We start from the raw sequence: 25,261 nt of genomic DNA, 5'->3' as shown, positions 1-25,261 counted from the left end.
TTGATTCCAAGTACTACCTTTAGACAGGGACCCCTAAATGAGACCTGCATAGGCATAGCTACCCACTTGCTTTGCATTCACTCTGGAGGTACTTTGAGTACTGCTGTGATCACATAGCCTAAGTGTACTCTGATTGTCTTTTATAACCCTCCCCCTTCTTCCTGTTTTCTTCACTAATAATAAGCAAAAATCTCAAGGATGATCATTTTAACTTCCTTTCTGCACTGATTTCATCTGATCCACAGAATCATTCTGCTGGATACTCTATATGATGCTTATGAAAACTTAACCCTGCTCCTGCTACATACCTAAATCAGACTGCTGCCCCCTAACCTATTTTTATTTCTACTCTTGTTCCACTAAATGTTTTCCATGGCCTGGAGAGATGGCTTGTCATTAAGCCTGATTATTTGAGTCTAATTTCTAGGACTCATAAAGTAGGAGAGAACAGATTACCACAAGTTCTCCACTGTGGCACAAGAGAATACCCACATACCTTAAGTAAGATGTAATGAAATAAATAAAATACAGTTTCCCTTCAGGATAATCTTCATATCTGAGCCCCTCATCTCTTATATTTGAAAGGTGGTGCTTATTCTTGCTCACCTAACAGAAATCACTTTTAAAAGCAATAAGGTCTTGGCTATTTTGTACATGACTCTATCCCCGATCATGAAACAGTGATTAGAATCATGGTCATTGCTTAGAAAGTTAGAAATAGGAGCCAGATTATTTGCTGGTTTCTGGGATTCTATAAGGTTTTACATTATTCTTAAGTATCACATATTTCACTTATACTTGCTTCTTTTGTTTTCTTTGTATACTTACAGAATAAAAATTTGCCAATAGAAAATACCACAGATTGTTTAAGCACCATGGCAAGTGTATGCAGAGTCATGCTGGAGACACCGTGAGTATTACCTCATATGTTTTACCTCAGCAGCACTGCTGAAATGACTGGTATTTTAAAGCATATCCAAATACAAACATGTCTCTATGAAAAAAGAAATGATTTATTCTGACCATCAAATTTTAAATGTATGAACAAAGTCAAAATAATTTGGCAGCTTAGTGTATTTATTTTTGAAACATAGAGTTGGACTATGGACACTTCAATTTTTTTCCCCATCAGAACAGGAGTTTAAAGATTTTGAGAGTCCAGGGAAGATTCCTTTCAGAAGGCTATATTATATCATTCGCCACGTTCTCTCACTTTAGTTTTGTCCTTGTTTCCTCACAGACCTGATCTATCTGAAGGCATTTGTGGTACATATGATTGCTTTTGCTATCAGCACCAGAATGAATGGGTCTTAGATTCTTGATAAGATAGTTTTTATTAGAGACCTTTTGTTTTTGCACCACTCATTTCCCAAAGTGCTCTTGTATACACTGTGTTACTGATGAACTTGAGGGGCAGAAGGACAAGCACCTTCCACTCTTTCCTCCGGTGTAAGAGAATGGGGTCTAGGGAAATAAAGAGATACACACTGCCAGCCACCACCTGCTGGATCACTGTCCCCATTCTGAGTCTGCTCTACTGCTTTACCACGGTGTATTCTGTGTGGATCAGAGTTCCAGTTTCCTTTTTCTAAATGAGACAATTGATCGAATCCTGTGATATAATAGATAGCCACGAATAGCAAACCTGTTTTCTCCATTGAGCAAGTGACTTTTCTCATGTTGCTAAGCACCCATTCCCAGGCTCCTATTTCAGGGCGATTTTTGCTTTCTCTGAAATTGTCGAAGAGGTAATATAGTACCCTGATTGGTACAAATGTGGAGACCATGATATGTGGGTTGTAAGATTTCACCATGCCCATTTCTTCTCCCTAAGGGCCTTATAGAGAAGGGATAATGTTGACATTCTTTTCAGATATCAAAGTAGTCATTATCAGCCCGGTGTGGTGGTGCACGCCTTTGATCCCAGCACTTGGGAGGCAGAGGCAGGTGGATTTCTGAGTTCAAGGCCAGCCTGGTCTACAAAGTGAGTTCCAGGACAGCCAGGGTTATATAGAGAAACAGTCTCGAAAAAGCAAAAAAAAAAAAAAAAAAAAAAAAAAAAAAGTAGTCTATCAAGTGTGGGTGTGTGTAGTCAGTTCATTAGAGAGTTTGCAATGTGCCTCACCCATCCAAATCTTCTGCCCTCCAGGGAATACAGAAGCAGATTTACCAATGAAGAGACAGTATCATTCTGCTTGAGGGTAATGGTGGGTGTCATAATACTCTATGACCACGTCCATCCAGTGGGAGCATTTGCCAAAACTTCTAAGATTGATGTAAGTTACCTGTTTCTTTATGCGATTTCAAATTGATCTTACTCATGGAAATCAGTAAGGTTTTATTTAAAGAATAACAGGCTGGACTCACTGATTCTGATCACAGTTTGTGATATGGTTGGGATTCCTTTTTCTGGGCTGTCCTGTACTTCTGGTTGCTAGCCAGTATATGGGTATGTTAGATGATTGAATGACGTTACTGATAGTGAATGGTAATGGTGAGTATTTCTTTGTAGTATTTCTAATGATTACATAACCAAAGATAAGGTTTATTCAGAACATACATTAAAGAGTCAACATTGATGCTTCTTTAAGAAAGTGAAAGAGCCTATGTTTTTTGTTTTGTTGTTACTGTTGCTTCCTTTCCCTATTCATAATAGTTTATTACTTTCTACTTTCATTATCTGCCGGGAATGGAAGTTCCTATTAGAAATGGTTTTTCTCATTTCTCTGTTACTCTTAAACATTCTAACTAGTATTTGGTGGGGATTGTCTGATAATTACTACTTCAAGCTCTTAGCATTTTAGTTCTCAATTATGGATTGCTAGCTTTCACATGTATCTGTTTTATATAAAGAAAAATGAGTTAGCATTAGCTTACTGTGGTAACCATGTCCCCGAAGTTTTACCTTGTTCCTATGTACCTGTGAACATTGTCCTAGAATTTTCCATTCACTATAGCAGCTTCACTATAAGAGGTTAAGTAACACAGTTGTTAGGAAGTGGTAGAGTAGGAGGCTAAACCCACACCTCTCCATTCATACTTACGCTGTCATGTTTTTCAGACAACCATGCTGATCTTAAAATAAGAACTTCATTGAGGTTTTTCTGTCTCTGAGTAGCCTGTAGAAGTGCCTACTGCCTGTCCATCAGTCAGTTTTACCTCCATCATCTGCACTTCAGGACTCTTTCCCTCCCTCTCAGCTCTACAGGATTCCAATCTGTCCCATGCTTGTCACAAGCTACCTGGGAAACTCCTCTTTCCTGGAGCAGATAGAATGGTCTATCCTTGCAACTGGTGTATAGTATTTTTTTCAGGATGTCTTTCCTTAGTTCATAAATGTGAGTGGGATTTCATTTTGACTGGTTGTATTTCCAGAAAGTTTTGCCTCACTAACAGACTGAAAATAATATTTGCCAGCTCCACCCCCAAGAACAAGTAATTTAGCATTTCTAGTATATGGTCCCTTCAGTTCTGTAGTAAAGGTTCCAATTTTAGTTTTGCCTTTTTAAAGTGAATGTTATATTAAAAAATGATGCCCACAGTCAGCTAATGGATGGATCACAGGGCTCCCAATGGAGGAGCTAGAGAAAGTACCCAAGGAGCTAAAGGGATCTGCAACCCTATATAGGTGGATCAACATTATGAACTAACCAGTACCCCGGAGCTCTTGACTCTAGCTGCATATGTATCAAAGGATGGCCTAGTCGGCCATCACTGGAAAGAGAGGCCCATTGGACACACAAACTTTATATGCCCCAGAACAGGGGAACGCCAGGGCCAAAAAGGGGGAGTGGGCGGGTAGGGGAGTGGGGGTGGGTGGGTATGGGGGACTTTTGGTATAGCATTGGAAATGTAAATGAGCTAAATACCTAATAAAAAATGGAAAGAAAAAAAATGATATTTCCTTTTTCTTTTTCTCCTCAGATGAAAGGTTGTATCAAAGTTCTTAAGGACCAACCTCCTAATAGTGTAGAAGGTCTTCTCAATGCTCTCAGGTGTGTATATGTACCTACTCATGACAGAAAAATATTTGCCAAGTGTTTGAATACCACCTAAGATAGACTTCAGTAATATTCAAGTCGGAGATTTTGCTTATTGGTAATGTTGCTTCAAAGCAGTGATTGTATCCTATAATGAGGACAGTGTGTAGACGATGACAGTACTAGTTTGTTTCTTGGCTCAACATTTTGCTTTACTGTTTGCCCCTTTGAGGGAAATCCTGCTTCTTATAACCTTAATGCATGCTAGTTCACAAACAGGAAAGTTTAAAGAAAAACCACGTGATCTGACCATGTGTAGCTTCCTAGTGGGTTTTTTTCATTAAACATGGAGAGAATCATAGCTCAGTGTAATTACTGGCCTGTTGATAGAACAATCCAAAGTTTTATGGTTGTTCCTTGTAACCTTGTAACATTTCTGTATTCATGCCCCCACGTCTGCACTATCTTTATTTTGAGGAGTCACTGCAGATTTAGTCTCTGCAGCCTCTACTGTGCTGCATGACATCTTTTTAAGTGAATACCTTCATGCGTTATAACATAGTGGCACAGGATCAACTTAAAAGATTTTCACAACCTAGAAGCTAATTTTCTATACTTTATTATTTTGAGGTTTAAGCAAAAATAGTATGAACGTGGAAATATTTATGTAGTGGTATTTATTTATATCATAAAGCAAATATCAATTCATTTCACCTGAGTGGAACCTACACACAACTAGTGCTGTGTAAGTGGTTTAAGCCTGAATAAAGGAAAGCTACTTTAAATGAACATTAGAATGACAAAAAGTTAGTTTAATTAAATCCATATACTTACTATCAGGGTATGGCAGCCACACACCCAATGTTTAGGAATTTTCTTCTTTCTTTTGCGTTGCATACTACATTTTAAATTTAGCTATGGGCATGGGCCTCTTTATGTCCTATCTGGATATTATGTATCTCAGTGTACCCGCCCTTTTTTTTTTTTTTTTGTAAATTTTCTTATCTTTTTATTTTCCTGAAGGGTTAGTCTCTGTAGTCAATAGGTGTCAGGAAATCTATTATGAAATTTATTGTTAAAAGTTAGGAATAAATAGCCTGGCATGGTGGTATATACCTTTTAAACCCAAAAGGACAACCTAGTTTACTTAGTGAGGACCTATCTCAAAAATCCAAAACAACTTAAAGGTAAAGGAGGTTGTGAAGGTTTTTAGTATTTCTTAGGTTACCTTAAAGGAAGCATGCTAAAAGAGTAGCTGTAGTGCAGTACTGCTTTTAGAACTTGTGTGTGTGTGTGGGGGGGGGGGGGGGAGTCTCTTTTTCTTAGTGTTAGAACCAAAGGGGGCAGTAGTGTTGAGTACAGGACTGGTGTGCAGTGTTTCCACAGGAGGCAGTACTGAGGAAAGCAAAAGGATCCTGTTAGTTTTATTAAATTGTAAGGAAAACTTCTGAACCTACTGGTTCATAGTAAGCATGTTCTGTGTCGAGCTCTCACTTTTTACCTGGAGCTTTGTAATGCTAATGCTTTATTTTATAGAAGTTCATTTCTTATCACATGAGCCCAGAAGTAGTGGGTTCTGAGGAAGCAGAGTCGATGTAGGGTTCCATTCCTAAAACTGATGCCCTTTGGATGTCCCGATCTGGTTCACTAGGTATTGAACTCGGTGTGCTTCAGAAGAGATTGTAAAACATGCATATTTCTAAGTTACTACCTCTAGAGTCTCTTTCTTTATATCTGAGTTGAGACTCAGGCTCTCTAGTTTTAAATAAATAACCCTGGCTAGTACTTTGTAAAACACTGTTGAAACTAAGACATCACAGCCTCGTATAGCTTTCTCGTAACAAGCAAAACCAAACAAACTTCTTGCAAAATTAATGACCAAAAGATTTTTGAATGGAATTATATTTGTATATGTTTTGAATTATTTATCCAATACCTTCTACTTTTAGAAGCAATGAGTCATGAATATTTTTTAATAGAGATATGAGATGAACTCTCTTTACGCATGAAAGGGAGGAGTTGTGAATTCAGGTAGAGTGCTCCAGTACTTGCTTCTTTGCTGAACTTCTGATAAAGGCAGCAATTGTTTTCCAGTAGAGAAGTCACATGCACTTGAAAGGGGACTTGGGTTTTGTGCACAAAGGATAGTAAGCCTATCCTATATGGTTTGGTCATTCAAAGTCAGTTCTGTTATCTTTGCTGACTAAGAGTGGTGGTGCAGCACCTCTGACATGATCTTCCATGGTAGGAATGCCAGAGCTGCCAGGAGCATGGCCACATTCCCCAGAGACAGTCTCAGGGAGTGTGACGATTGTTGACTGTTGTGCAGTAGGGACTTAACTATTCCATGTTCCTTAGTTATTTCCAGTAAAGGAAAGGGAGAAGAAGCCATAGAAATATATGACATCTATTTCCTGATATTGAATAGGGTTATATGTGGCCATATAAGCTTTGTCAATCTCAAAACAGAAGAGTTGCCTCATCACTACCATTTTATTAGATAATGCTTTTTGACAGTGGTTCTCAACCTATGAGTTGTGATCTCTTTGGCGAACCTCTCTACAAAAATACTTACATTATGATTTGTAACAGTAGCAAAATTGCTTATGAAGTAGCAGTGAAAATAATGGTATTGTTTGGGGAGGATCACAACAAGAGGAATTGTATGAAAGGGTTGCAGGATTAGGAAGGAACCACTACTCTGTGGACTTCTCCTTTCCAGTGTCACAACCTAACTTCCCTCCAGTTATTTACTAAACACTCATTATGAACCAGACACTACAGTATCTCTTCAGTGAGAACAGTTTGGAAGTGATTGCTGAGAAACATACAGTTCATGCCAGGTGTCTGATGAAACTTACCTGTCTCTTCACCTTTATTAAAGAGTACAGATAGGATTTTTACTTTTAAAGCTTATTTGAAATAAACTGAACAGTTGTTCAAATTTCTTTAACATATATTGTCTATATACCAACTTAAAATGATTGTCTTTCCAGGTAGGTACATTTTGAACAAGCGTATAAGTCCAAACTGAAAATGAATTCAACAAGATGAAATATTCAATTTTAAAATTAAACTGACTCTTTAAATAATAAAACACCAGCCTGCAAGTCTCCAATGTCTTCCAGGAATTAATACCCAACAGGAGAAGGAAAGTGTAAGAAAGAGGCTAGTCAGGGGTAGGGCTCTGGAAAAGCAATGAAAGAATGAAGGAGGAGTGACAGGATGCTGAGTAAGACGTGGGGGAAGCTACAGGACCTTCGACTGAAGAGCTGATACTAAGGAGTAAAGGAAGCCTAAAATTGTACCTGATCAGCAGCGACAGACAGGCTTGCAATGCTTGGATTTAGAATGTATTCAGAAGATAATTCAAATAGGTTGATTTGGCTTATAAACATTTCACATATAATTTTTTTGCTTTTCCAGAGCCCTACCCCTGACTAGCCTCTTTCTTACACTTTCCTTCTCCTGTTGGGTAGTAATTCCTGGAAGACATCGGAGACTTGCAGGCTGGTGTTGTATTATTTAGAGTCAATTTGATTTCAAAATTGAATATTTCATCTTGTTGAATTCATTTTGAGTTTGGACTTATACGCTTATTCAAAGTGTACCTACCCTGAAATAAGGTACTTAGAGAATGTAAGTATTTCAAGGTACTGTTTTTATACAGCATAGAGTAAAACATAGCGAAATTGTTTCAGATTTTTGGCTAATCATTTCAACGAGGTCCCTATAACCAAGTGACCAGAAACTGGCTGCTCCTGTTGGATGGGGGAGAGAGCCTGATCAGGATTAAAACTCACCCTAAGGCATGAATTTGTGATATTGAGTGATCAGCTACTCATCTTGGCATATTACACAGCCCATACAGACTTTCATTTTCCAACATTGTTCTCTCTCTCTATTTTGTATAGGTACACAACAAAACATTTGAATGATGAGACTACCTCCAAGCAAATTAGGTCCATGCTGCAGTAAGAGCTGTGGAGCAAGCCCCTACTGCAGATGGAGCACACAGTGTTCTTCAGTGACCGAGAATGCACAGTCTTAGTGAATGCCATCAAATCTCCTTATTCTTGCTTTGGTTTCTTTCCTCTGTTCCTCTTCCCACTTTTTAAATCATGTTCTTGTTCTTAAGACTTCTTTTCTGTGCCAAAATCAGTAAAGTTATACTTTGAAAGGGATTTTGTCCTTTCAAAACAGGCCATCTAAGGCAGCTAATTACGCATTGCATTGAGGTCTCTACTGAGAAAAGTTCTGTGACTTGAACTAAATATTTTTAAATGTGGATTTTTTTTGAAAACTAATATTTAATATTGCTTCTCCTGCATGGCGAAACTGCCTATTCTGCTATTTAAAACCCTCATAAATTTATTTTCTACTGCCGCTTTTTCATGTGCAGCCAAAATGGAAATGTTTAAATTAACTGTGTTGTACAAATGGTACCCAACACAAAACCTTTTTTAAATTAGTAAGACTTTGTTTAAAGTTTTAAGTTTGCAGGTTGACTTTTTTTTTAAGGTTGTATGTTGTGTGTTTAACATTTATTAACTAACGTTAAAAACTGTGATGTGTGCGTAGAATATTACGTATGCATGTTCATGTTTAAGAATGGCTGTTGATAAAATAAAAATCAGCTTTCCTTTTTCTAAGTGTGGCTTGGTTTACTGAGGTTTCTGGAAGTTTTCCCTGTATATATTTCTATGGAATGCATATACACATTACATAATTTTTCTTTCTCTTAGGCAATAGCTATGTCTTTTTCAGTTGTTTTGCTTTACTTTTTGTCTATGTACATAAGTTAGACTGCTTTTAAAACTGTTGTGTATAAGATGACCAGTGATTGTGTCGACATTAACTTGACTTCTGTTCTGATTTAATCTTTGTGAGCGTAGTCATAGAAGGAAACCCGTACTTTCTCAGCTCTCGGTTTCAGGAATGAAAGGGCGGTGACAGGAAGCACATGGTGTCTCGAAGGCACGAGGAGCCCTTGACATTGGAGGAGAGTGAGCAATAAGAGTACTTCCAGAGGAAATAAATGAAAGTCCGAGATCTCACTGGTCGTAGGAAGTGACATGAGTTACAATTTAAAATCATAAAGCCCAAGGCAAAGAAATGTGTCTCAGTTGAGAGAAGCTGCTTGAAAGTTGTCGAATTCAGCCTTGTCAGGGACTTAATGACAAGGTGACCTGAGGTGGGACACAGTTAAAGTGCTTAACCATGGGAGATGATCACAGGCTGCCCTCTGGACCCTCTCCATCAGAGCGCCAGATTGTGGTGCACACGGCACTTGATGGTAAAGTTCCTGTTGACCTCTCTGGCCTCCTGCTTACTCGTGTTCCACTTCCTACCCTGCTCTCCAGCCAAGCTTAACTACTTGCTGTTTACAGATTGTTCCGTGTGGTGTTGCTTCGTAACTGATCTGGCTACAACCTGAACCTGGTCTTCCTTCTTCTCTCCTTCATGTTTGTCTGACCAACACCAGCTGTCATCTTTCAAAAATCAGCTTCTTTTACTTCCTCCAAAAACCATTTAGATGACATTGGCCATGTCTTCCAGGAGGCTTCTACAGTGTTATAATGGGTTTAATAGTTTACTCCATAAAGGGTAATGTCTGGAACCTGTACATATGGCCTCATTTTGAAGAAGGGCATTTTCAGGTGAATGTAAGGACCTATGTATGTATGGCATCGTCCTGGATGAGAGTGGGTCCTAGCCCTACTGACAAGTCCTTTTAAGAGAAAAGAAGGGGAAACAAGCAGTGGAGGTCCTGGGAGGATAGAGGCAAAGGTAACATCATATCTTGAAATTTCCTGGACCACAGAAGCCAGAAGAAGGTCATGGAACACTTTCCATCAGAGTTTCTAGAAGGAAGCGACCCTGTTGCTGTTTTTATTTCAGACTTCTATTATGATGAAAAAAATAAGTTTCTATTCTAAGCCACCTAGTTTGTGGTAATTTGTTACAGTCAACTTAAGCATTGAATACAACTGTCTCACAAAACAGCCTGATACATCACTACACTTTTATATCTTCTCTGATACTCATGAGAAGTTACAATGTCTAGATGCTGCAGAGACTGAGAACCTGAGAAGAGCCATGTCTTATTCCTTCAGTGTCTCAAGCAAGGATCTTGCATAGTACCTAAATATGGAGAGCTGCCAAGTGAGTAATTGAATGGAGTGAGTGAGGACTGATAAATGAAGTAGATGTAGTAATCCTGCTGTGGCCTTTCAGGTAACATGGTTCACACTCTGCATGTTGAAGATTAAGTTGGCAAAAAAATCTTTAACTCTAGCCTAGGGGTCAGTAGCCCAGTCGGTGGGCCAATTCACCTCCCTCTGGACCTACACAACCTGTGAATTAAGAATGATTTTTAAAATGTCGGGAGAATAAAGGATAACAAATGTTTTTCTAAAAGTTGAAAAATATTTTGTAGCATGAGAAAAGTATATGAAATTCAAACTCCAGTGTTCATAAATAAAATTTTATTGAACATAGCCTCATTTGTATATATATATTATTTATGGCTATTTGCTCATTATAGCAGCATTGAATCAAATTGTGACAAAGATCTTTTGGCCATCAGAGGCTAAAGTATGTTCTGGCCCTGTATAGAATTTGCCAGTCCCTTTCCTTGAGAGAAGACGTTGGTTTGACAGCCTGGAGTAATAGGGCACACTGCTGCAGTGATGGAGGAGCTGCTGCTGGGCAGTGAGCTCAGCCTCAGGTCTGCTAGTTTCCATTCATGGAATCCAAGAGGCATGTGGGCATGGTCATCATTTTTTTTTCTCTGCTTAAGAAACTGCCTTTAGAGTGAGTGATTCTGTGGCTGGGCACAGCACAAGCCTCAGCAAAGGGTCTGCGTGTCCACTGTACAGAAGTTGACCCTGCTTTGCAGATACTACAAAGCTTGCCTCCTTTTGCCCCTCTGCTTTTCTTAAAGGATGTTTCTATCAGCATATATCCCAGCCTACTTTTGGACCATGTGCTCCTGGTTCAAAACAGGGTAAGCTACCATATCTTCTAGCAAAGCACACTCGTGATTATCTTCATCCTCTCCTTCAGTCCCTGTCATGGATGCATGGTGCTTTCAACTTCCATTTGCTCACTTCACAAAGATTTAGATTAGCATTTTGGGCCACCAAGATGGCTGCAAGTATTTTAGGCTGATGAAGATAATTGGCATCTGTGTGCTCAAATCTTAAGTTTCTGAATTGAAGTACTTTCTTAGATTTGAAATGCCTTTCTGGTTCTGTTTGAGATTTCAGTAACTGGCATGCCAGAAATTCTTAAATAGCCCCTCAACTGAGTGTGTAATCACAGACGACAGTGGAAAGACTTGTGGGTTCAGAACCCTGAGACCCAAGATAGCCCTGCACAGGAATAATTGACCCCAGGCCACCAGGATGTCTCAAAAGTCCTGTCAGCAAGGTCGTAACATGGTGAAATTACAAGGTTTATTCAATGAGCTTGAGTGCATTCAGCACTTGGTGTGACTTTGGTTAAATATCTTGTCCCAAAACAAGAAACAGTATTTCTTTGGAGTGGCCACAAGAGGTCATCTAGTCAAAGTGTGGCAAGTTTGCAGACCAGGGGTGCTCAGTGTTATTTTGACCATCATAACTTTACCATTATGTTCTGGTATCCTGTCTAGTAACGTAGATTTTTTTATTACAGAGAACACTACTGGATCTCACAGTTTAGTGAAGGAGCCAGACCTATACAATCTGAAAGAATTTATACTTGAACCTGTAATTGATGAATAAAAAATATTCTGCATGATAGCAGTTTTCTGAATAGCAGGCAATTAGCTATTGGGACTAAAAAACCTTTTTAAGATGTTTAATTATGTGTATATGTGTGTTTCTGTGTTGGTATCTGGCAAAGTCAAAAGAAAGCATTGGGTCCGCTAGAACTGGCATTAGATGTAGTTAGGAGCTGCCCAACATGGGTCCTCTGCTCTTAATTAGTGACCTATCTCACCAGATCTCTAAAACACAATTTTAAAAAATTTAGCATTTTGCAGTATTTGTGAGGCGGAACCCAGGATCTTTTGCTTGCTAAACAAGTGCTCTACTCTACCACTGAGCTACTTGCCCAGTTCCTGCAGTCTTGTAAGTGGCAAGCTCTAGTGAGGGAGCTATTGCTTCATGGAGCACGAAAACAAACCATTTTTAGGTGAGTATGGTTAGCCACAGCTAACCTAGGATGAGTTTACTGGGCGTATAAGGAGGACATTTTCTGAGAAGTCCTAAAGGCGTGTCCGTAGTATAGGAAAAAATAGTACAGCTTTTGTAAATTAAGTGGGCCTGGGCTGCCTGTGTTTTCCTAGAGCCTCTGTAATGCCACTGAGGCTGCCATCTCTTTGTTAAGTAGTGTGGTGTTCATGAGCATCTCGAGAGTTGGTGCTGCTTTGGTGCTACTATAGAGTTAGTACTTCTGTTACCGAGCCTTGAGGCACATACCCAACCAAGGTACAGGTGTTTACACCTGAAAGTTTAGTCTCTAAAGAAGTGGCGAGTCTACTTGTTTGGCATTTTAAGTTATGCATGTCTTAACTGTTTTTAAATGGGATTTTACGTGTGTAAGTATTTTGCCTGCATTAAGTGTACCACGTGCGTTGATACTCAAGCCAGATGAGGGCATCAGATCCCTTGAAATTGGGGTTACAGATGGTTGTGAGTGGGTGCTGAGAACTGAACCCAGGACCTCTGTTATTGAGGATAGTGAGGGCTTTAAATAAGCTGTTTCTAATCTTCTGAGATATCTGTACCCTACAATCCATTCCTGCTAGGGAAGCATAGCCATTTGATAGGTTTGCTTGATAGGTTCAGGGGCTATTCATCTCCTAGAATGCTGTTTCTTCCAATTACCACCTTCTGTTATTTCTTATCCAACACAGTTAAGGAAGTGATCATGAGAGTCTTGCTCAATCCCTGCTTTTCTGGGTGGTCAGTTTCTCCATTCCTAAGAATTGGTTTGGTACTGCTATATTCCCAGTGCTTTGACATTAGCACACTAGGGATATGGTACCATGGAAAATGCCAAAGGCTGTTGGAAAGCTCCAGAGAATTAAAAAGGCAGTTTGCAACTTAGGGCTCATTATAAAGTTATCATGTGAGCCAAGACAGGAAGGAAAGATGTCAGCTCTCTGTGGAGCAGGAACCTGGGGAAGGCAGCCAATAGCCGACAACAGGAGACCAGTAGGTCTGAAGCTGAAGGGAAGAAGGGAGGTACAGCCAAGAGGAATGGAGCAGAACACAGGGCCTTTGAGGCCATTTGAAACAGGCTGTGCCTCTATCTAAGGCGTCCGAGGAAAGAGATAGGATCCATTTGAAAGGCTTCATTCCAGCTACCTCAAGAAGAGACAGGATACAGAAGCAGGGGCCAATTAAGCAGTTGGTATCATTGAGGCAAAAACTGATCGTGAGTTTGTAGGCAATCTGTGTGAGAAACAACCAAGATTAGGATGTGATTTGAATGTGTGGACAATGAGGGTCAAAGCAGAGAATAGACTTGGCCTGAGTGCCTGGAAGTATGGGTGGAAATGGGAAATGGGTTGAGGAAGTTATTAGACTGAACAGCGACAACGCATGGGAGCATGAGAGGGCCTGGGGAAAAAGCAAGGGGTATGCAGAAAGACAGCTGGATAGCCCAAGTAGAGGATGAACCATACTGTAAGTTCTAGTTCCCTTTCTATTCTGATCTGTGACTTCCCAGAGTTCCACCTTCCATCTCTGTAAAAATCCCACACACGCATGGTGGCTGGGGACACCCTTGTTGGAGAATATAGGTTTTACCAGAAACAGTCTATCACAGAAGAAACTTGTAGGGAGAAGCTGAGACTAACTCAGGTAGTGCACAATTAAAAAGGAAGACTGGGAAGAGCTTGGTCTATTAGGGAAGAGTCCACCTTCTCATTTCTTCTTTTCTCCTGACTCTATCCCATGCTCTGACATTGTATAGTCGTTGGGTGCAGTTGGCTGGAACCTGAGCAGTTTGTTTTACTTGTCATGTTACCGGTGGGACAAAGAAGGTCAATGTAGGAAATGCAAGGCAGGACAGCTCCTGTTACCCACAAGAGCTACTTCTCCGTGAGGCCTCACTCACCTTCCACCATACAATAACAGCACTCTTGTAAGCATGTCACATATAATTTAGAAAGTTCTTGTGCCCTGGGAATTACCACAAATCTTTTACAATGGCTGATTTTACCTGAGCACAGAAGGGACTATGCTACCTAAGATACACAGCCAAAATGTTTTACAGGTAGCCTGCACTGCTCAGAAATAACACTGATTCAGGATATTGTTCTGAATAGGTGTTTCAGATGTTTGAAACCAGTCTTAAAGTGTGGTGTGGGGCTTCTCCTGGTGGAACCGTGTCATCAGCTGTGACCACTAGTGAGGGTCAGTGACATCCTAGGCTGCCAGGCATCAGATTGGATGAGACCTTAGGGACAAATCGGTGTTTCCTCTTCAGACACTGTCCTAGAAAGCCCAGGACATGGGTCAGCTAGTAGCTGTAGCCCTGTGAGGCACCCGTAGAGTGCAGAAAGCTGAGGCACGACTGTAGGGTCCCAGGTGAGCTGGCAGCCAGACTGCTCCAGCTCCAGCCCACAGCCCTGCACCAGGCTTAGGATGAGGATCACGTCCTCACTCTTCAGAGCACAGAGTACTCCTGTCGGGAGAGGAGAGGTTATTTCCTCCACCTGATTACAGTTCTGCTCCAAGATGCTTGCCACCTGCAAGAAACAACTCAGAAGGATGGTAGGGAACCACCTAGGCCTTAGGTGGAGGCATCTACCCTCAATCAGCAGCCAGGGGCCTCTGCTTCCTGTCCACAGCCAGTTGTGGTTTGGGGGTTTATGCTTATGCATCCTTGCCCTTGATCCTGGGAGTTGTGCAACCCCATTTCCACTCTGGTGCACACTGCCCTTGACTGCTGCTGGCTGCAGTGAAGCATCCCTAGCACTCACTACCCAGGGCCTTCCAGCCTTTGCTGTTCTGCCAGGCTGCCTGCCCACCACTCTAGCTGTTGACTTCCAAGAACTGGCTCCAGAAATATATGAGCCCATTCCAATCCTGTCCATCTACGGAGGGGTCAGTTGGATGGGACATTCCTCTTACCCTTCACATTCTCAGACTTGGCAGAGAGCGTGAGTGAAAATGGTTGTGTAAAAGTACTTCAGGATGTGGGACAAAGCAACCCCAGTAAGAGACTGCTCAGAGCTACAGGCTGCAAGGCCAGACCCAGAGCCTGCTCCCTCTGAGTAGGGGCTGTACAAATAAGCTCTGAACAGGCTCTCGAGGAATGGTGATCAGATCTTTCTACAAAGCTGCTCCATCTGTCCCACATCTCTCCCTGTACCTCCCTGCACTCCAGTACCCCCTCTTTGTGGCTCTCACCAGCTCCAGTTCCTCACATAGGATTTGTCTCTCTATGGACTGGGCCAACAGGCAACGCTGGGGTTCACTCAATGCTGTGAGACATAAGAGAAGGGGGGTTACCAAGTACAGGAGGTCCCAGGTAGCTCTGTATTGTGTCCTCCTTTGTGGGCTCTGATAGAGAGAGGGCTGCATCTCGGGAGTCCTTTGGTGAGGAGAAACTGCTAGTTCTGGTACCTCTGGAACTATCTTTCCCAAAAGATTCTAAAAGGTAGAAACTATATCACCCTGCAACAGCCTACCTAGAGCTGGCCTACGGATGTCAGACACAAAGGGTTTTAACACATATAAGCTCTTCCACCGATAGTAGTCTTGAACGATAGTGATTAACCAGGGTCTAGGAAGACTTGATCAAGGGTGCTCGTACTGTTAGTTTAGACCCAGGGCATCATATCCTAGCAGCCCAAGCTTCAGCATGGGGTCCTCCCTCTCGTTCACCCTTCAGGGTCTGCCTTCAGTCATTGACCCTCCTCTTACCTGCCAGGGCTCCAAGAATGAAGAAGACAGCCATACTTCTCGAGCATGACAAGTTGCCTGTAGAGTCTTTGAGGATGCTTAAGACACAGCCTCCAGGGCCCTCTAGATGTACCAGCAGCCCTGTGTCCAGAGCCTGTTCCAGCTGCAGGAAAGGGTATTAGGAAGAGGTCCCTGTTCATGCATTCAATGCCCCTGTCCATTCAACGAACTGTTCCTGGCCCTGGGAACCCACTAGTGTGCAAAGAGCCTGGGTCTGGCCTTGAGCTTAGCTGAATCAGCTTCTTCCTAACTGGGTGGGCTAATGAGGGTCTAGGTTTCAGGGTCTGATACAGTCCATACAGAGCCCTGCCTTACATTCTCAGAAGAGTGTGTGAGAGCCTCAGTGGAGCTCTGTTCATGACCACTTTGCCCTCTCCCTGGTCTTTTCCCAAGTCTAGTAAGTAGGCCCATCACCGTGTCCTCCAGCTCCTGGAGTGCCTGGTGGTCTTGTAGTAGCTCCTGGAGGGCACCCAGCAATGTGTCCCGTTGCTCTGAGGACAGCGTGACCAGGTCCTGCAACTGGCTATCTACTTGGTCTCGCAAGTCGTGGAAGCTAGACTCCTCTCCTGATTCCTGGCTGAAGGCTATACCTGTAGAGACCAGATGGACAGCTACTTAGTTTTGTGACAGTCACCTTCTTGGGGGTCCTCTCTGTTCCCAGCTTCCCCAGGAAATCCAGTGGCACAGGAGTGACCCTGTGCAGCTCCCTCACACAAAAGGTGCCATATATACTTACTTCATTCCCTCCTAGGATCTTCACCAGACATTTGCAGGGCGTCTTGTCCACACGAGGCAATTACAGAACTCAGCCACCCTTTCTACCTGTCATGTCACTGCCTTCCTATTTTTCCTCCACCCTTTCACACTACTCCCACAGAAAGAACAAAGGCTGTCCTAGCTTTCTCTCCCAGGGCTGCGAGACTCCTCTATTTCTGGGACCCCTGGTTCTGAGGCTCCAGCTCTCATCCTCTAGGCTGGAGAGACAACATCACTCCTGTATTCAGAGAGGGAACCAGGGCTTAGGACAGTTAGGAGTCTCCAATGGGGCATTTCTCTTGGAAGTTCTGGCTCACTTTACCTTTTCAGGTGGAGGCCTCCACAATGGCCTAGGGACACCACATAGCATTTGGAGACCACAGAACCATATCAGGGCAGTCACCAACCTTGGTAGTCACTCACCTACCCCAGCGTTCCTGCAGAGCTTTCTTTCAGGGATGTAACAGACAGCTGCACGTGACCGAGCAGGGACAGGACAAAAAACCCAAAGAGGAAGCAGGACACTGGGTCAGAGCCTGCATCTGCACTGCTGGTCCGCAGGGCTGGGACTCTGCAGTCTTACCCTACAGGGCATCCTAAAGCAGCCCACACCCTGCAACAGAGAGCGCTACATGGGCTTGGCCAGGGCAATGGGTGACAATGGTTGGCTCCTGAACTCAGGCTTTACCCTCCCATGGGGACAAAGAAGGGTTGTGTCCCCTATTCCAGGAACCCCCAGGAGAGTTCAAGAACTGCTGGGCCCGATGCAATTATGCATAAAAGTCTTTTTATCATTATGAGTCAGACTCCGACCCACTGTGCAGGACAGGGGTGCAACCCTGAGCCTAAAAGGCTTGGCACTTATAGTAGGCATAGTTTGAGATTCTTTGGAATTTAGGGTGAAGGGGAAGGTGACAAGGCAAGTCAGTTTTCAAACAGGATACCTGTTTGGTCCTGCAGCAGGGTAAATCACATGGCCGGGAGGGGAACTCTTCTGACCTAAAGAGTATCTTTATGGTACTTCTCAGGAACTAGTGTGTGTTTTATGGCTGGCTATAGCTGTCTGCGACCTCTGATTACCTCCCTTTTATGATCTAAATCTGGGACTCAAATCTTCCCAAGGATGTTTCTCTTCGAAGGATAGGGGCCAGCTGCACCTGGGAAGTGCTTAGCCATTTATCAGTGACACAGAGGCGAGGGAGGTGGCCATTTTTCTACTCAAGCTGGCTCCGTTTGCCCCTTTCTCCCACTTCAAAGCCAAGCAGAGAGATCCAGTGGCCAGAGTGAGTGCTGGGAGATGGTATCATCCAGGCAGTTTCTAGATGTGTCTCTGCTTTGGGACATGGATCCCGACAGCAAGGTCCACTGTGTCTCTTTGCTCGTTGTCTGACTACAGATATGCAGAACGACTTTGTTCCAATGGGATAACAAGAGTCCTTTGGTAGAATTCATCCCTACTGCAGGGCAGGCAGGGGCAAGCTGGGTTTCAGCCTCCCCAGCATGACCGCAGCAGCGTTCTATAAAAATCAAGTCTTTTTGGGTGGCCTGAGCTGCATACTGCTCAGCCAGTGGGACAGGGGAGGTAGGACCTTCTTTCTGCTCCTCACTCTTTGCTGGTATCTGTCTTCTGGTAGGAGGTGGGTAGGGTAGGGAGCAGGGATAAATAGGCTTACCCCAGCCATCTTCTTCCACCAGCAGCTGCAGAACCCTGTAGGCCAGTACACTGCCCTGTGGGATGCTCACCATTTTCTCTGTGTCCACATGACTCTGTCCCTGGACCTGTAAGGGAGGCAGGGAGAAAAGGACAGCAGCTATCTATCCAGCCTCCAGAAGCTTCAGTTTGGAGGCAGACAGGAAAAATACCAGGGTCTTGATGACAAGATTCCTGGAGGGCTGGATTGATAGGTAGGTGAAGGTGAGGTCAGACAGACCCCTATGTGCAGCAAGGACACAAACTATGCTTGTGTAAATGGTCTTTCTAGAAAACAATCTAAGGCACTCAGAACTCAAACAATGGACCTGGTTTGGTCAAGTTCTAAGAAATCACACAAGGGAGCCACTAGTGTGTTCCGTCCTATTAAATATGGATATTAGCCCAGAAACTTAGGATACCCAAGATATAAGATACAATTTGCCAAACGCATGAAATTCAAGAAGAATGAAGACCAAAGTGTGGACACTTTGACCCTTCTTAGAAATGGGAACAAAACATCCATGGAAGGAGTTACAGAGACAAAATTTGGAGCTGTGACGAAAGGATGGACCATCTAGTGATTGCCATATGCAGGGATCCATCCCATAATCAGCTTCCAAACGCTGACACCATTTCATACACTAGCAAGATTTTATTGAAAGGACCCAGATGTAGCTGTCTCTTGTGAGACTATGCCGGGGCCTAGCAAACACAGAAGTGGATGATCACAGTCAGCTATTGAATGGATCACAGGGCCCCCAATGGAGGAGCTAGAGAAATTACCCAAGGAGCTAAAGGGAACTGTAACCCTATAGGTGGAACAACAATATGAACTAACCAGTATCCCGGAGCTCTTGTCTCTAGCTGCATATGTATCAAAAGATGGCCTAGTTGGCCCTCACTGCAAAGAGAGGCCCATTGGACTTGCAAACTTTATATGCCCCAGTACAGGGGAACGCCAGGGTCAAAAAGGGGGAGTGGGTGGGTAGGGGATTGGGGGGTGGGTATGGGGGACTTTTGGGATAGCATTAAAAATGTAAATGAGGAAAATACCTAATAAAAAAATAAATTAAAAAAGTTACACTCCATTTTGGATACTCTTGGAAAATGCTGAGGTGCAGGCACTGGGGTATGGCTGGTCTATCTATAGTCCATACGGCCACAATGCCCCTTTTGCCCATTTTCCACTTTGCAACCAAGGCTTAAAGCAGTAAAGGCATGGAGGAAGTTGGCCCTGAAAGGCAGACTTTTATGATGTTTGTCCATTGTCACAGCCTTCTGCCTTCTCTCTCAGGCAAGAACTATGTAACACACCTTAATAAAACTACATTTTCATCAGATAACATGGTTATCCTGGATACAGGTCACCCCTGCAGCAAGATGTGGCCACAAAGCCAAGTTCTGGCTGACAGGACACAACACACGAAGAATTTCTTCCCTGTTTTGTTGTGTGGTGTGCGATGCTTATGATAACTAAATACCATAACCATGTTGACACATGAGGTGAGAGCCACACATTGGATGACAGAATCGAAAAATTGAAAGACCAGATCACTAAAAACTGTGCAGTCTACTACTGGGGCTTTTTGGCTCCTGTCTGAACTTTTGTGAAAGGGCAAAATGCTTTTCTTCTTTTCAGTCAATACTGTTTTTTAATTTCCCCTTACTTGCCAGCAAAGAATTGGGTGTCATGGTATTCCTGGGATTCTGGGTTGTGGCACGAAGTGCTGTGTCCTTGGGAAACCCTACTTTTGGCAATCTGGGAAGGCTGATCACCTTATTCTAGAACCCAGTCTTAGAACACTCAGTATCTCCATGGATTACGATATTGTAAGAAGGAACCAAACAGAAGCCATTTTGAATAAAACTTCCAGTTTGGATAGGAGTCAATTAAAGTTTAAGTTCCCAAGACCTTCCTGGGTAACTGACATCTACTTGGCAGGAAGAGATGTGTACCTGGGTAAGTAGCATCCTGGTTGACAAACTGAGGCATGAAAGGTAGGCAAGCTACCATACCACAGTGGAATAAACTAACCAATAACAACAGGATAAATGTACCACAAATAAATGTTTCCTCTAACCCTGATCCTGATTGTTGGAAAATGTAACTGTAACTTGGCACAGATATTTCTGATTTTCAAGCCTAAAAGCTCTATTACATTCTCACTTGTGGTTGCAGTTCAGCTCACGAGTCTGTCCTTTGCCCCCGGTCCATCACTAGTGGCCTTATTACAATAAACCTTTCTTTTCTGCGTAGGCCTAGTGTTTGAGTTGTGTTGGATCTACCTTGGACCCCTTAACAATATCAGCAATAAATGTTTACTTCCTAGATACGGTCCTTGTCCCAGCTGCCTGCCCCATTGCATGCGCTGGGTCAGAAGACCGTCGCTCTCCTTGAGGAACGTGCTTAGAAGGCATGTGATTAGCATTACCACTTGCAGGCTATGCTGCTGTCCTATGGCTTGACCAAATGTGTGCTGAAAACACATATCAGACTTGAACTTGAACCCCACCTCTTACTGGCTGTGGTTCTCAGCAAAGAGCTTCTTTGAGTCCTGGTTTCCTCAGATTGGAAAACAGAGTTAACAGACACAGCTCCTGGAATCATCAGTAGGAATGAATGAGGTCTGTTGAGTGCTTACACTCAGTACTCCATCATGGGAGGGAGGTTTTCTCTGAAAGTGATACCTACCTGTAGGCACCTGCATTCGTGGGCATGCTAAGGGGATCAGCCACCTGGGCCTTCAAATAATAGGTGGGAGGCAGAGAGTCCCAGAACCTAGAATGTTCATGTGATGTCAGCCTTCCCGTGCAAGGGGCTGAAGTAAATGACCTAAGAAGGGGTGTTTGTAACCACCTGTGCAAATCTTCCTACTCTAAAGGTCACATGCAGGAATCATCCAGAAAAACTCAAACAAAACCAGTGATTGTGTGCTATTTCAGACCCATGATAACGGCATAGGGGCTTACACTGTGTCATCTGTAACACCAGGTACCTGGGAGGTAGACATAGGAGGTTATTTGGGTCCCGATTGGACAATATATTAAGACCCTGATTCAAAACAGATGGAAGGGGGGGCTCTGGTGTGCGAACATGAGAAACCTCAGAAAAACCTGTGCAGGCAGGGCTGAGACCATGTCATCTTCCAAGGCCTGCTTTCCCCTTCAGGGTAAGGAGACTTCTAGATAGAGCATCTTCATGAAGTTGATGATATTCCAACCTCACTGCCCACCATTGGCCCACTCTGGCACAATGCACACCTGACCATGGCCCAGCTGTAGGAGACAGCTGCCCAGCCCCTACATGTGGCTGTGGCTCTGAAGCATGGCATCTTGCAGGGTCTCCACAGCCTCAGTTACCACGTATAGACTCTCCCTCTCCTTCCGGCTGTGTAGCTCCTGGAGGAAGGAGGGCCTGGGTGACCTCAGTTTCCTGGAAGGCACAGAAAGCAGAGAAGATCTGAGCTGGGAGGGGCATCTGCACAGCTGGGGAGTCCCTCCTGGCTTGGTGCTCTCTGCACTGATCACAGTAGCTAGGGAGAAACTGGCCTGTGTGGTGGTGAGAGGTCTGTTTGTGTAAAGTGAGTGGCAGTCAACTGAAAAGGGGAAAACTGAGGAAAGCCAGGAACAGTCCTCTTCAAGGTTTCAGATATCCAAACATAGGCCCACGTGAGATTTAAACATTTGGGAGATAATATTAAAATGGATGAAAGGGTCCCAAATTGCTAACCTGGGAAACCTGGCAGCAAGGGAGTATCCACCAGCTTCAGGCAGGTGTCTCCAGTTTGCTGCAGTTGCCACCACTCCCTGTTGCCACACTTCTATAGTTTAGTTCCCTTTCCTGTCTCTGGATGCTTCTGGCTTGAAGCCTCTGAGTCTGCATGTGGGCCCAGGGCTCAATCCCATTGGTTACTATCTCATGTGCCTCCTGGAGCTGTGGGCTGTCAGCATCCTTGGCTTTCTCCACATACCTGGAGTAACTGTGGCCATTGTCCCCCATCTTGGAGTCCAGCTGCCCACAAACCTTCCCTGGCTCTCACCTCTTCTCTAGCAGCATCTCCCAGGTACAAGGGGAGACCCAGAGTGTCTGCACAGCCAAGGCAGAGAGGTGGGTGGTCTTGCCACTTCCAGTCGCCTGGCCCTGTAGCCCAGCACTCAGGCTCACAGCCCCTGTCAATCCTCCTGCCTCCTTCTCCCAGGTGTAGATAGGCCCGCTGTGGTTCACCTCTGCAGAGAGAGAAGGGCAAGCTACAGGTGCCTGGCAAGGTAAGGAGACAGGTTGCAGGGTGGCTCATGGTGCAGTTTTGGCCTCAGCCAGGTCTCAAAATGGCTGCCACCACCTATACATTGTGTGTGCTATGCAGAAACCACTGAGCGCGCAAAGCCTCAATTTCCTCATCTACATGCAGGGAAGAAAGAGCATCAGGGCTTCCTCTGGGGGGATGATCAAAAGGAGATTTAACAATGTGTGTGTGTGTGTGTGTGTGTGTGTGTGTGTGTGTGTCTGTGTGTGTGTGTGTCTGTGTCTCTGTGTGTGTTTATGACATGAAAGTAGAAAGAGGAAGAAATCTAAAGGGGGGAAGGAAGAACGGGGTAAAGGCATCTTCATGACATGAAAACAGAAGGAGCACTGTCTGGGAGGAAGGAGAGCAGCAAGAGGAGGGGGAATGCTGGGGGGGAAGGTACAGAAACATCAACAAATTAATAGATGTGTGTTAAATGGCAGGAAGGGCCACTCTGCCGACCAGAGTTTGATCCTTGGGACACTCATGGTAAAAGGAGAGAACTGATTTCTGAAAGATGTCCTCTGACCTGCACATCAGTACTGCGGCACACATATGCCCAACACAACACCCACAAAGAGTAAATAAATGTAAAACACACAAAAAAATCTGTTAAAAAGAAAAGGCCATAATGACATCCACTGTTTTGTATTCTTAACTTAGACAATTAATGAAAACCAAATAATGATTTGCTTATATTACAAGGAGGAACACAGGGGGCAAAAGAGCGTCTCTCTTGTACATCCAGCCACGTGACATGACTATGGGGGCCCTGCTCCTGCTAGCCTCACCCAGTGGTTTCTGGGAACCAAGCAGCACGCTGTTCAGTGTCTAGGCACACTCATCTGCCTCCCTTGGGAGTCCCACTTCACTCCCCAGCAGCCTCTTGGAGATACCTGGGTCAGGACAGCCAGGTTCCAGCACATCGAGGAGGGAGAAGTCTGTGGGGATGAGGGGTGTGTCCCAAGGCCAGAGGTAGCTCTTGTGCTTCTTCCTCACCAGGCAGAAGGGGCGCAGGCGCTGTGAGCTGCTGAGGCTGTCCACAGGCACCAGCTCACCCTTCCTGCCCAGCTCTCTCACCAGGCTCTTGGTGCTCCTCAAGAATAAGGACGACATGCCCCTTGAGAGGCAAGGGACAATATCATTCAGGGCTGGATAGGGGAGGCCTCGCTGATAGCTGCAAGCTGGGTGGGAAACAGAGCCATGAGAAGGCTGGGAGCCCAGGCTGACTGTCTGGGTCCCACTGATCACCCCAGAGCTAGGTTCCAAACTCTGGTCTTAAAGTGGAAGCCATGGCTGGCCAAAACCACTGTCAGGTTTCCCTGCTGCACAACGGTGGACTCTGAGAAACTCGGGGCCACTTGACACACTTCTCTGGGTGACAGGGCTGTTCCTTTGGGAACACCACTGAATCCCTCTGTGCCACTTAATGCGGTGGTTTAGTCACATTTAGATCATGCCGCCTCAACGCATCTCTGCAAGGACTCCGGTAGTAATTGTGAAGACCTCCAGCACTGGCCTAGGGCCATACACTACAGCTCTGCATCCTGACCCCTCTTTCTTTCTCAAAGGAATTGGGGAGGCAGGTGTGGTTTACAGAGGGAGGAGTTGGGTTGAGAAAGGAGCAGGAATTCTACTTGCCTTCCCTGTGATTGTACAAATTCCTATGTGGAAGGACTTAGGGTGAGACACCAGATTCCTCTCATCTCCAGCTGCGTTGTATCATGTCTTTCTTGCTGTTGAAGCCAGGACCTCGGTGAAGTGGGCTCTGGGATTCACCTGTCACATTTGTGCCGGGCAGGGCGTTGATATTAGGGTGATCCTTGGACTGCGGAGGGGGTGGGAGAAAAGAAATTTGGCAGGTGGGATCTCGTCTAGGGGTGACTGGGAGGCTGAAGAGGAGAGCCTGGCACACAGCCCTGGTGATGGCCGGAGGTGCTGGCTCCACCTCTCTCTAGAGTAATTCCTAGGTTCAACAGTCACTTTGAGGGATTCAGAAAAAAAAGTCTGACTTATTTAAAAATCGGAAGAAGGGAAATTAAACCTTTCAAGTATGTCACAATACAAAAAAAGATGGTATATTATATGTTTTTATCCCAACAGTACTAAATGATAATTTATAATATTTCTGTGGTAGCAGGGTTTCAATAAAGAGAAATCACCTGGGTCCTCCAGCATCACCCTCTTGGTACCTAGAAGAGAGAGGAGGAGAGGAATCTGGGCCCTAGTCCTGGGCAATGGCGACACTCCTATGGGAAGCAGAAGGCTCACACTAAGGGTCAGCCCAAGTCAGGGAGGCCACAGAGGGAGGAGGCACGCTGAACTGCTGTTCAGAGCACCCAGAACAGCAGCTCAAGGACTAACCTGAGGCCTTAGGACATGTGCCTCAGCTTCCCACCTCGGTGTAGCGGCTGGTGGGTGCCACCTGGCTGACCTACCGGATACCAAGGCCACTGCGCCTGCGTGAGGCGTCTCTGGCCACGTGGGACTCCCTACAAGCCTTCTTCTGAACCGCATGATTCAAGAACTGCCCCTGCTCTGTCCATGAATCCGTTTTCTGGTCACCTTAGACTTCAGCTCCTC

The 25,261-nt window shown here is 44.2% G+C and overlaps 1 protein-coding gene and 1 pseudogene across 23 annotated transcripts in view; one reads left to right on the top strand and one right to left on the bottom strand.

Moving 5' to 3' along the window:
• The window catches only part of Cyrib (CYFIP related Rac1 interactor B), a 131,685-nt gene extending 121,205 nt beyond the window's left edge, over positions 1 to 10,480 (top strand). For 17 of the 22 annotated variants that reach the window (XM_030248469.1, XM_030248468.1, XM_030248475.1 and 14 more), the window contains 4 exons: positions 831 to 910; positions 2,150 to 2,276; positions 3,925 to 3,995; positions 7,895 to 8,632. In XM_030248469.1, coding sequence (XP_030104329.1) covers positions 831 to 910; positions 2,150 to 2,276; positions 3,925 to 3,995; positions 7,895 to 7,958 — 342 coding nt within the window. In that variant the 3' untranslated portion in view covers positions 7,959 to 8,632. Of the gene's footprint in view, positions 1 to 830; positions 911 to 2,149; positions 2,277 to 3,924; positions 3,996 to 7,894 lie in introns of all 22 variants that reach the window. The other 5 variants (NM_144846.5, NM_001360037.1, NM_001360036.1 and 2 more) reach the window with 1 other exon arrangement.
• Positions 10,481 to 14,120: 3,640 nt separating this feature from the next.
• Gsdmcl-ps (gasdermin C-like, pseudogene) lies at positions 14,121 to 25,113 on the bottom strand (annotated as a pseudogene). Its single transcript, NR_029414.1, has 11 exons — positions 25,043 to 25,113; positions 24,320 to 24,506; positions 23,575 to 23,798; positions 22,436 to 22,622; positions 21,657 to 21,828; positions 18,376 to 18,481; positions 17,126 to 17,173; positions 16,361 to 16,536; positions 15,908 to 16,049; positions 15,392 to 15,465; positions 14,121 to 14,663 (listed from the first exon to the last, which is right to left on the bottom strand). The product of NR_029414.1 is annotated as a gasdermin C-like, pseudogene (transcript).
• Between the last annotated feature and the right edge of the window lie 148 nt (positions 25,114 to 25,261).

The sequence above is a fragment of the Mus musculus genome, chromosome 15 (assembly GCF_000001635.26).
Source record: "Mus musculus strain C57BL/6J chromosome 15, GRCm38.p6 C57BL/6J".
In the NCBI taxonomy this organism is placed as follows: domain Eukaryota; kingdom Metazoa; phylum Chordata; class Mammalia; order Rodentia; family Muridae; genus Mus; species Mus musculus.
This window is presented reverse-complemented; position numbering and strand designations above follow the sequence as displayed.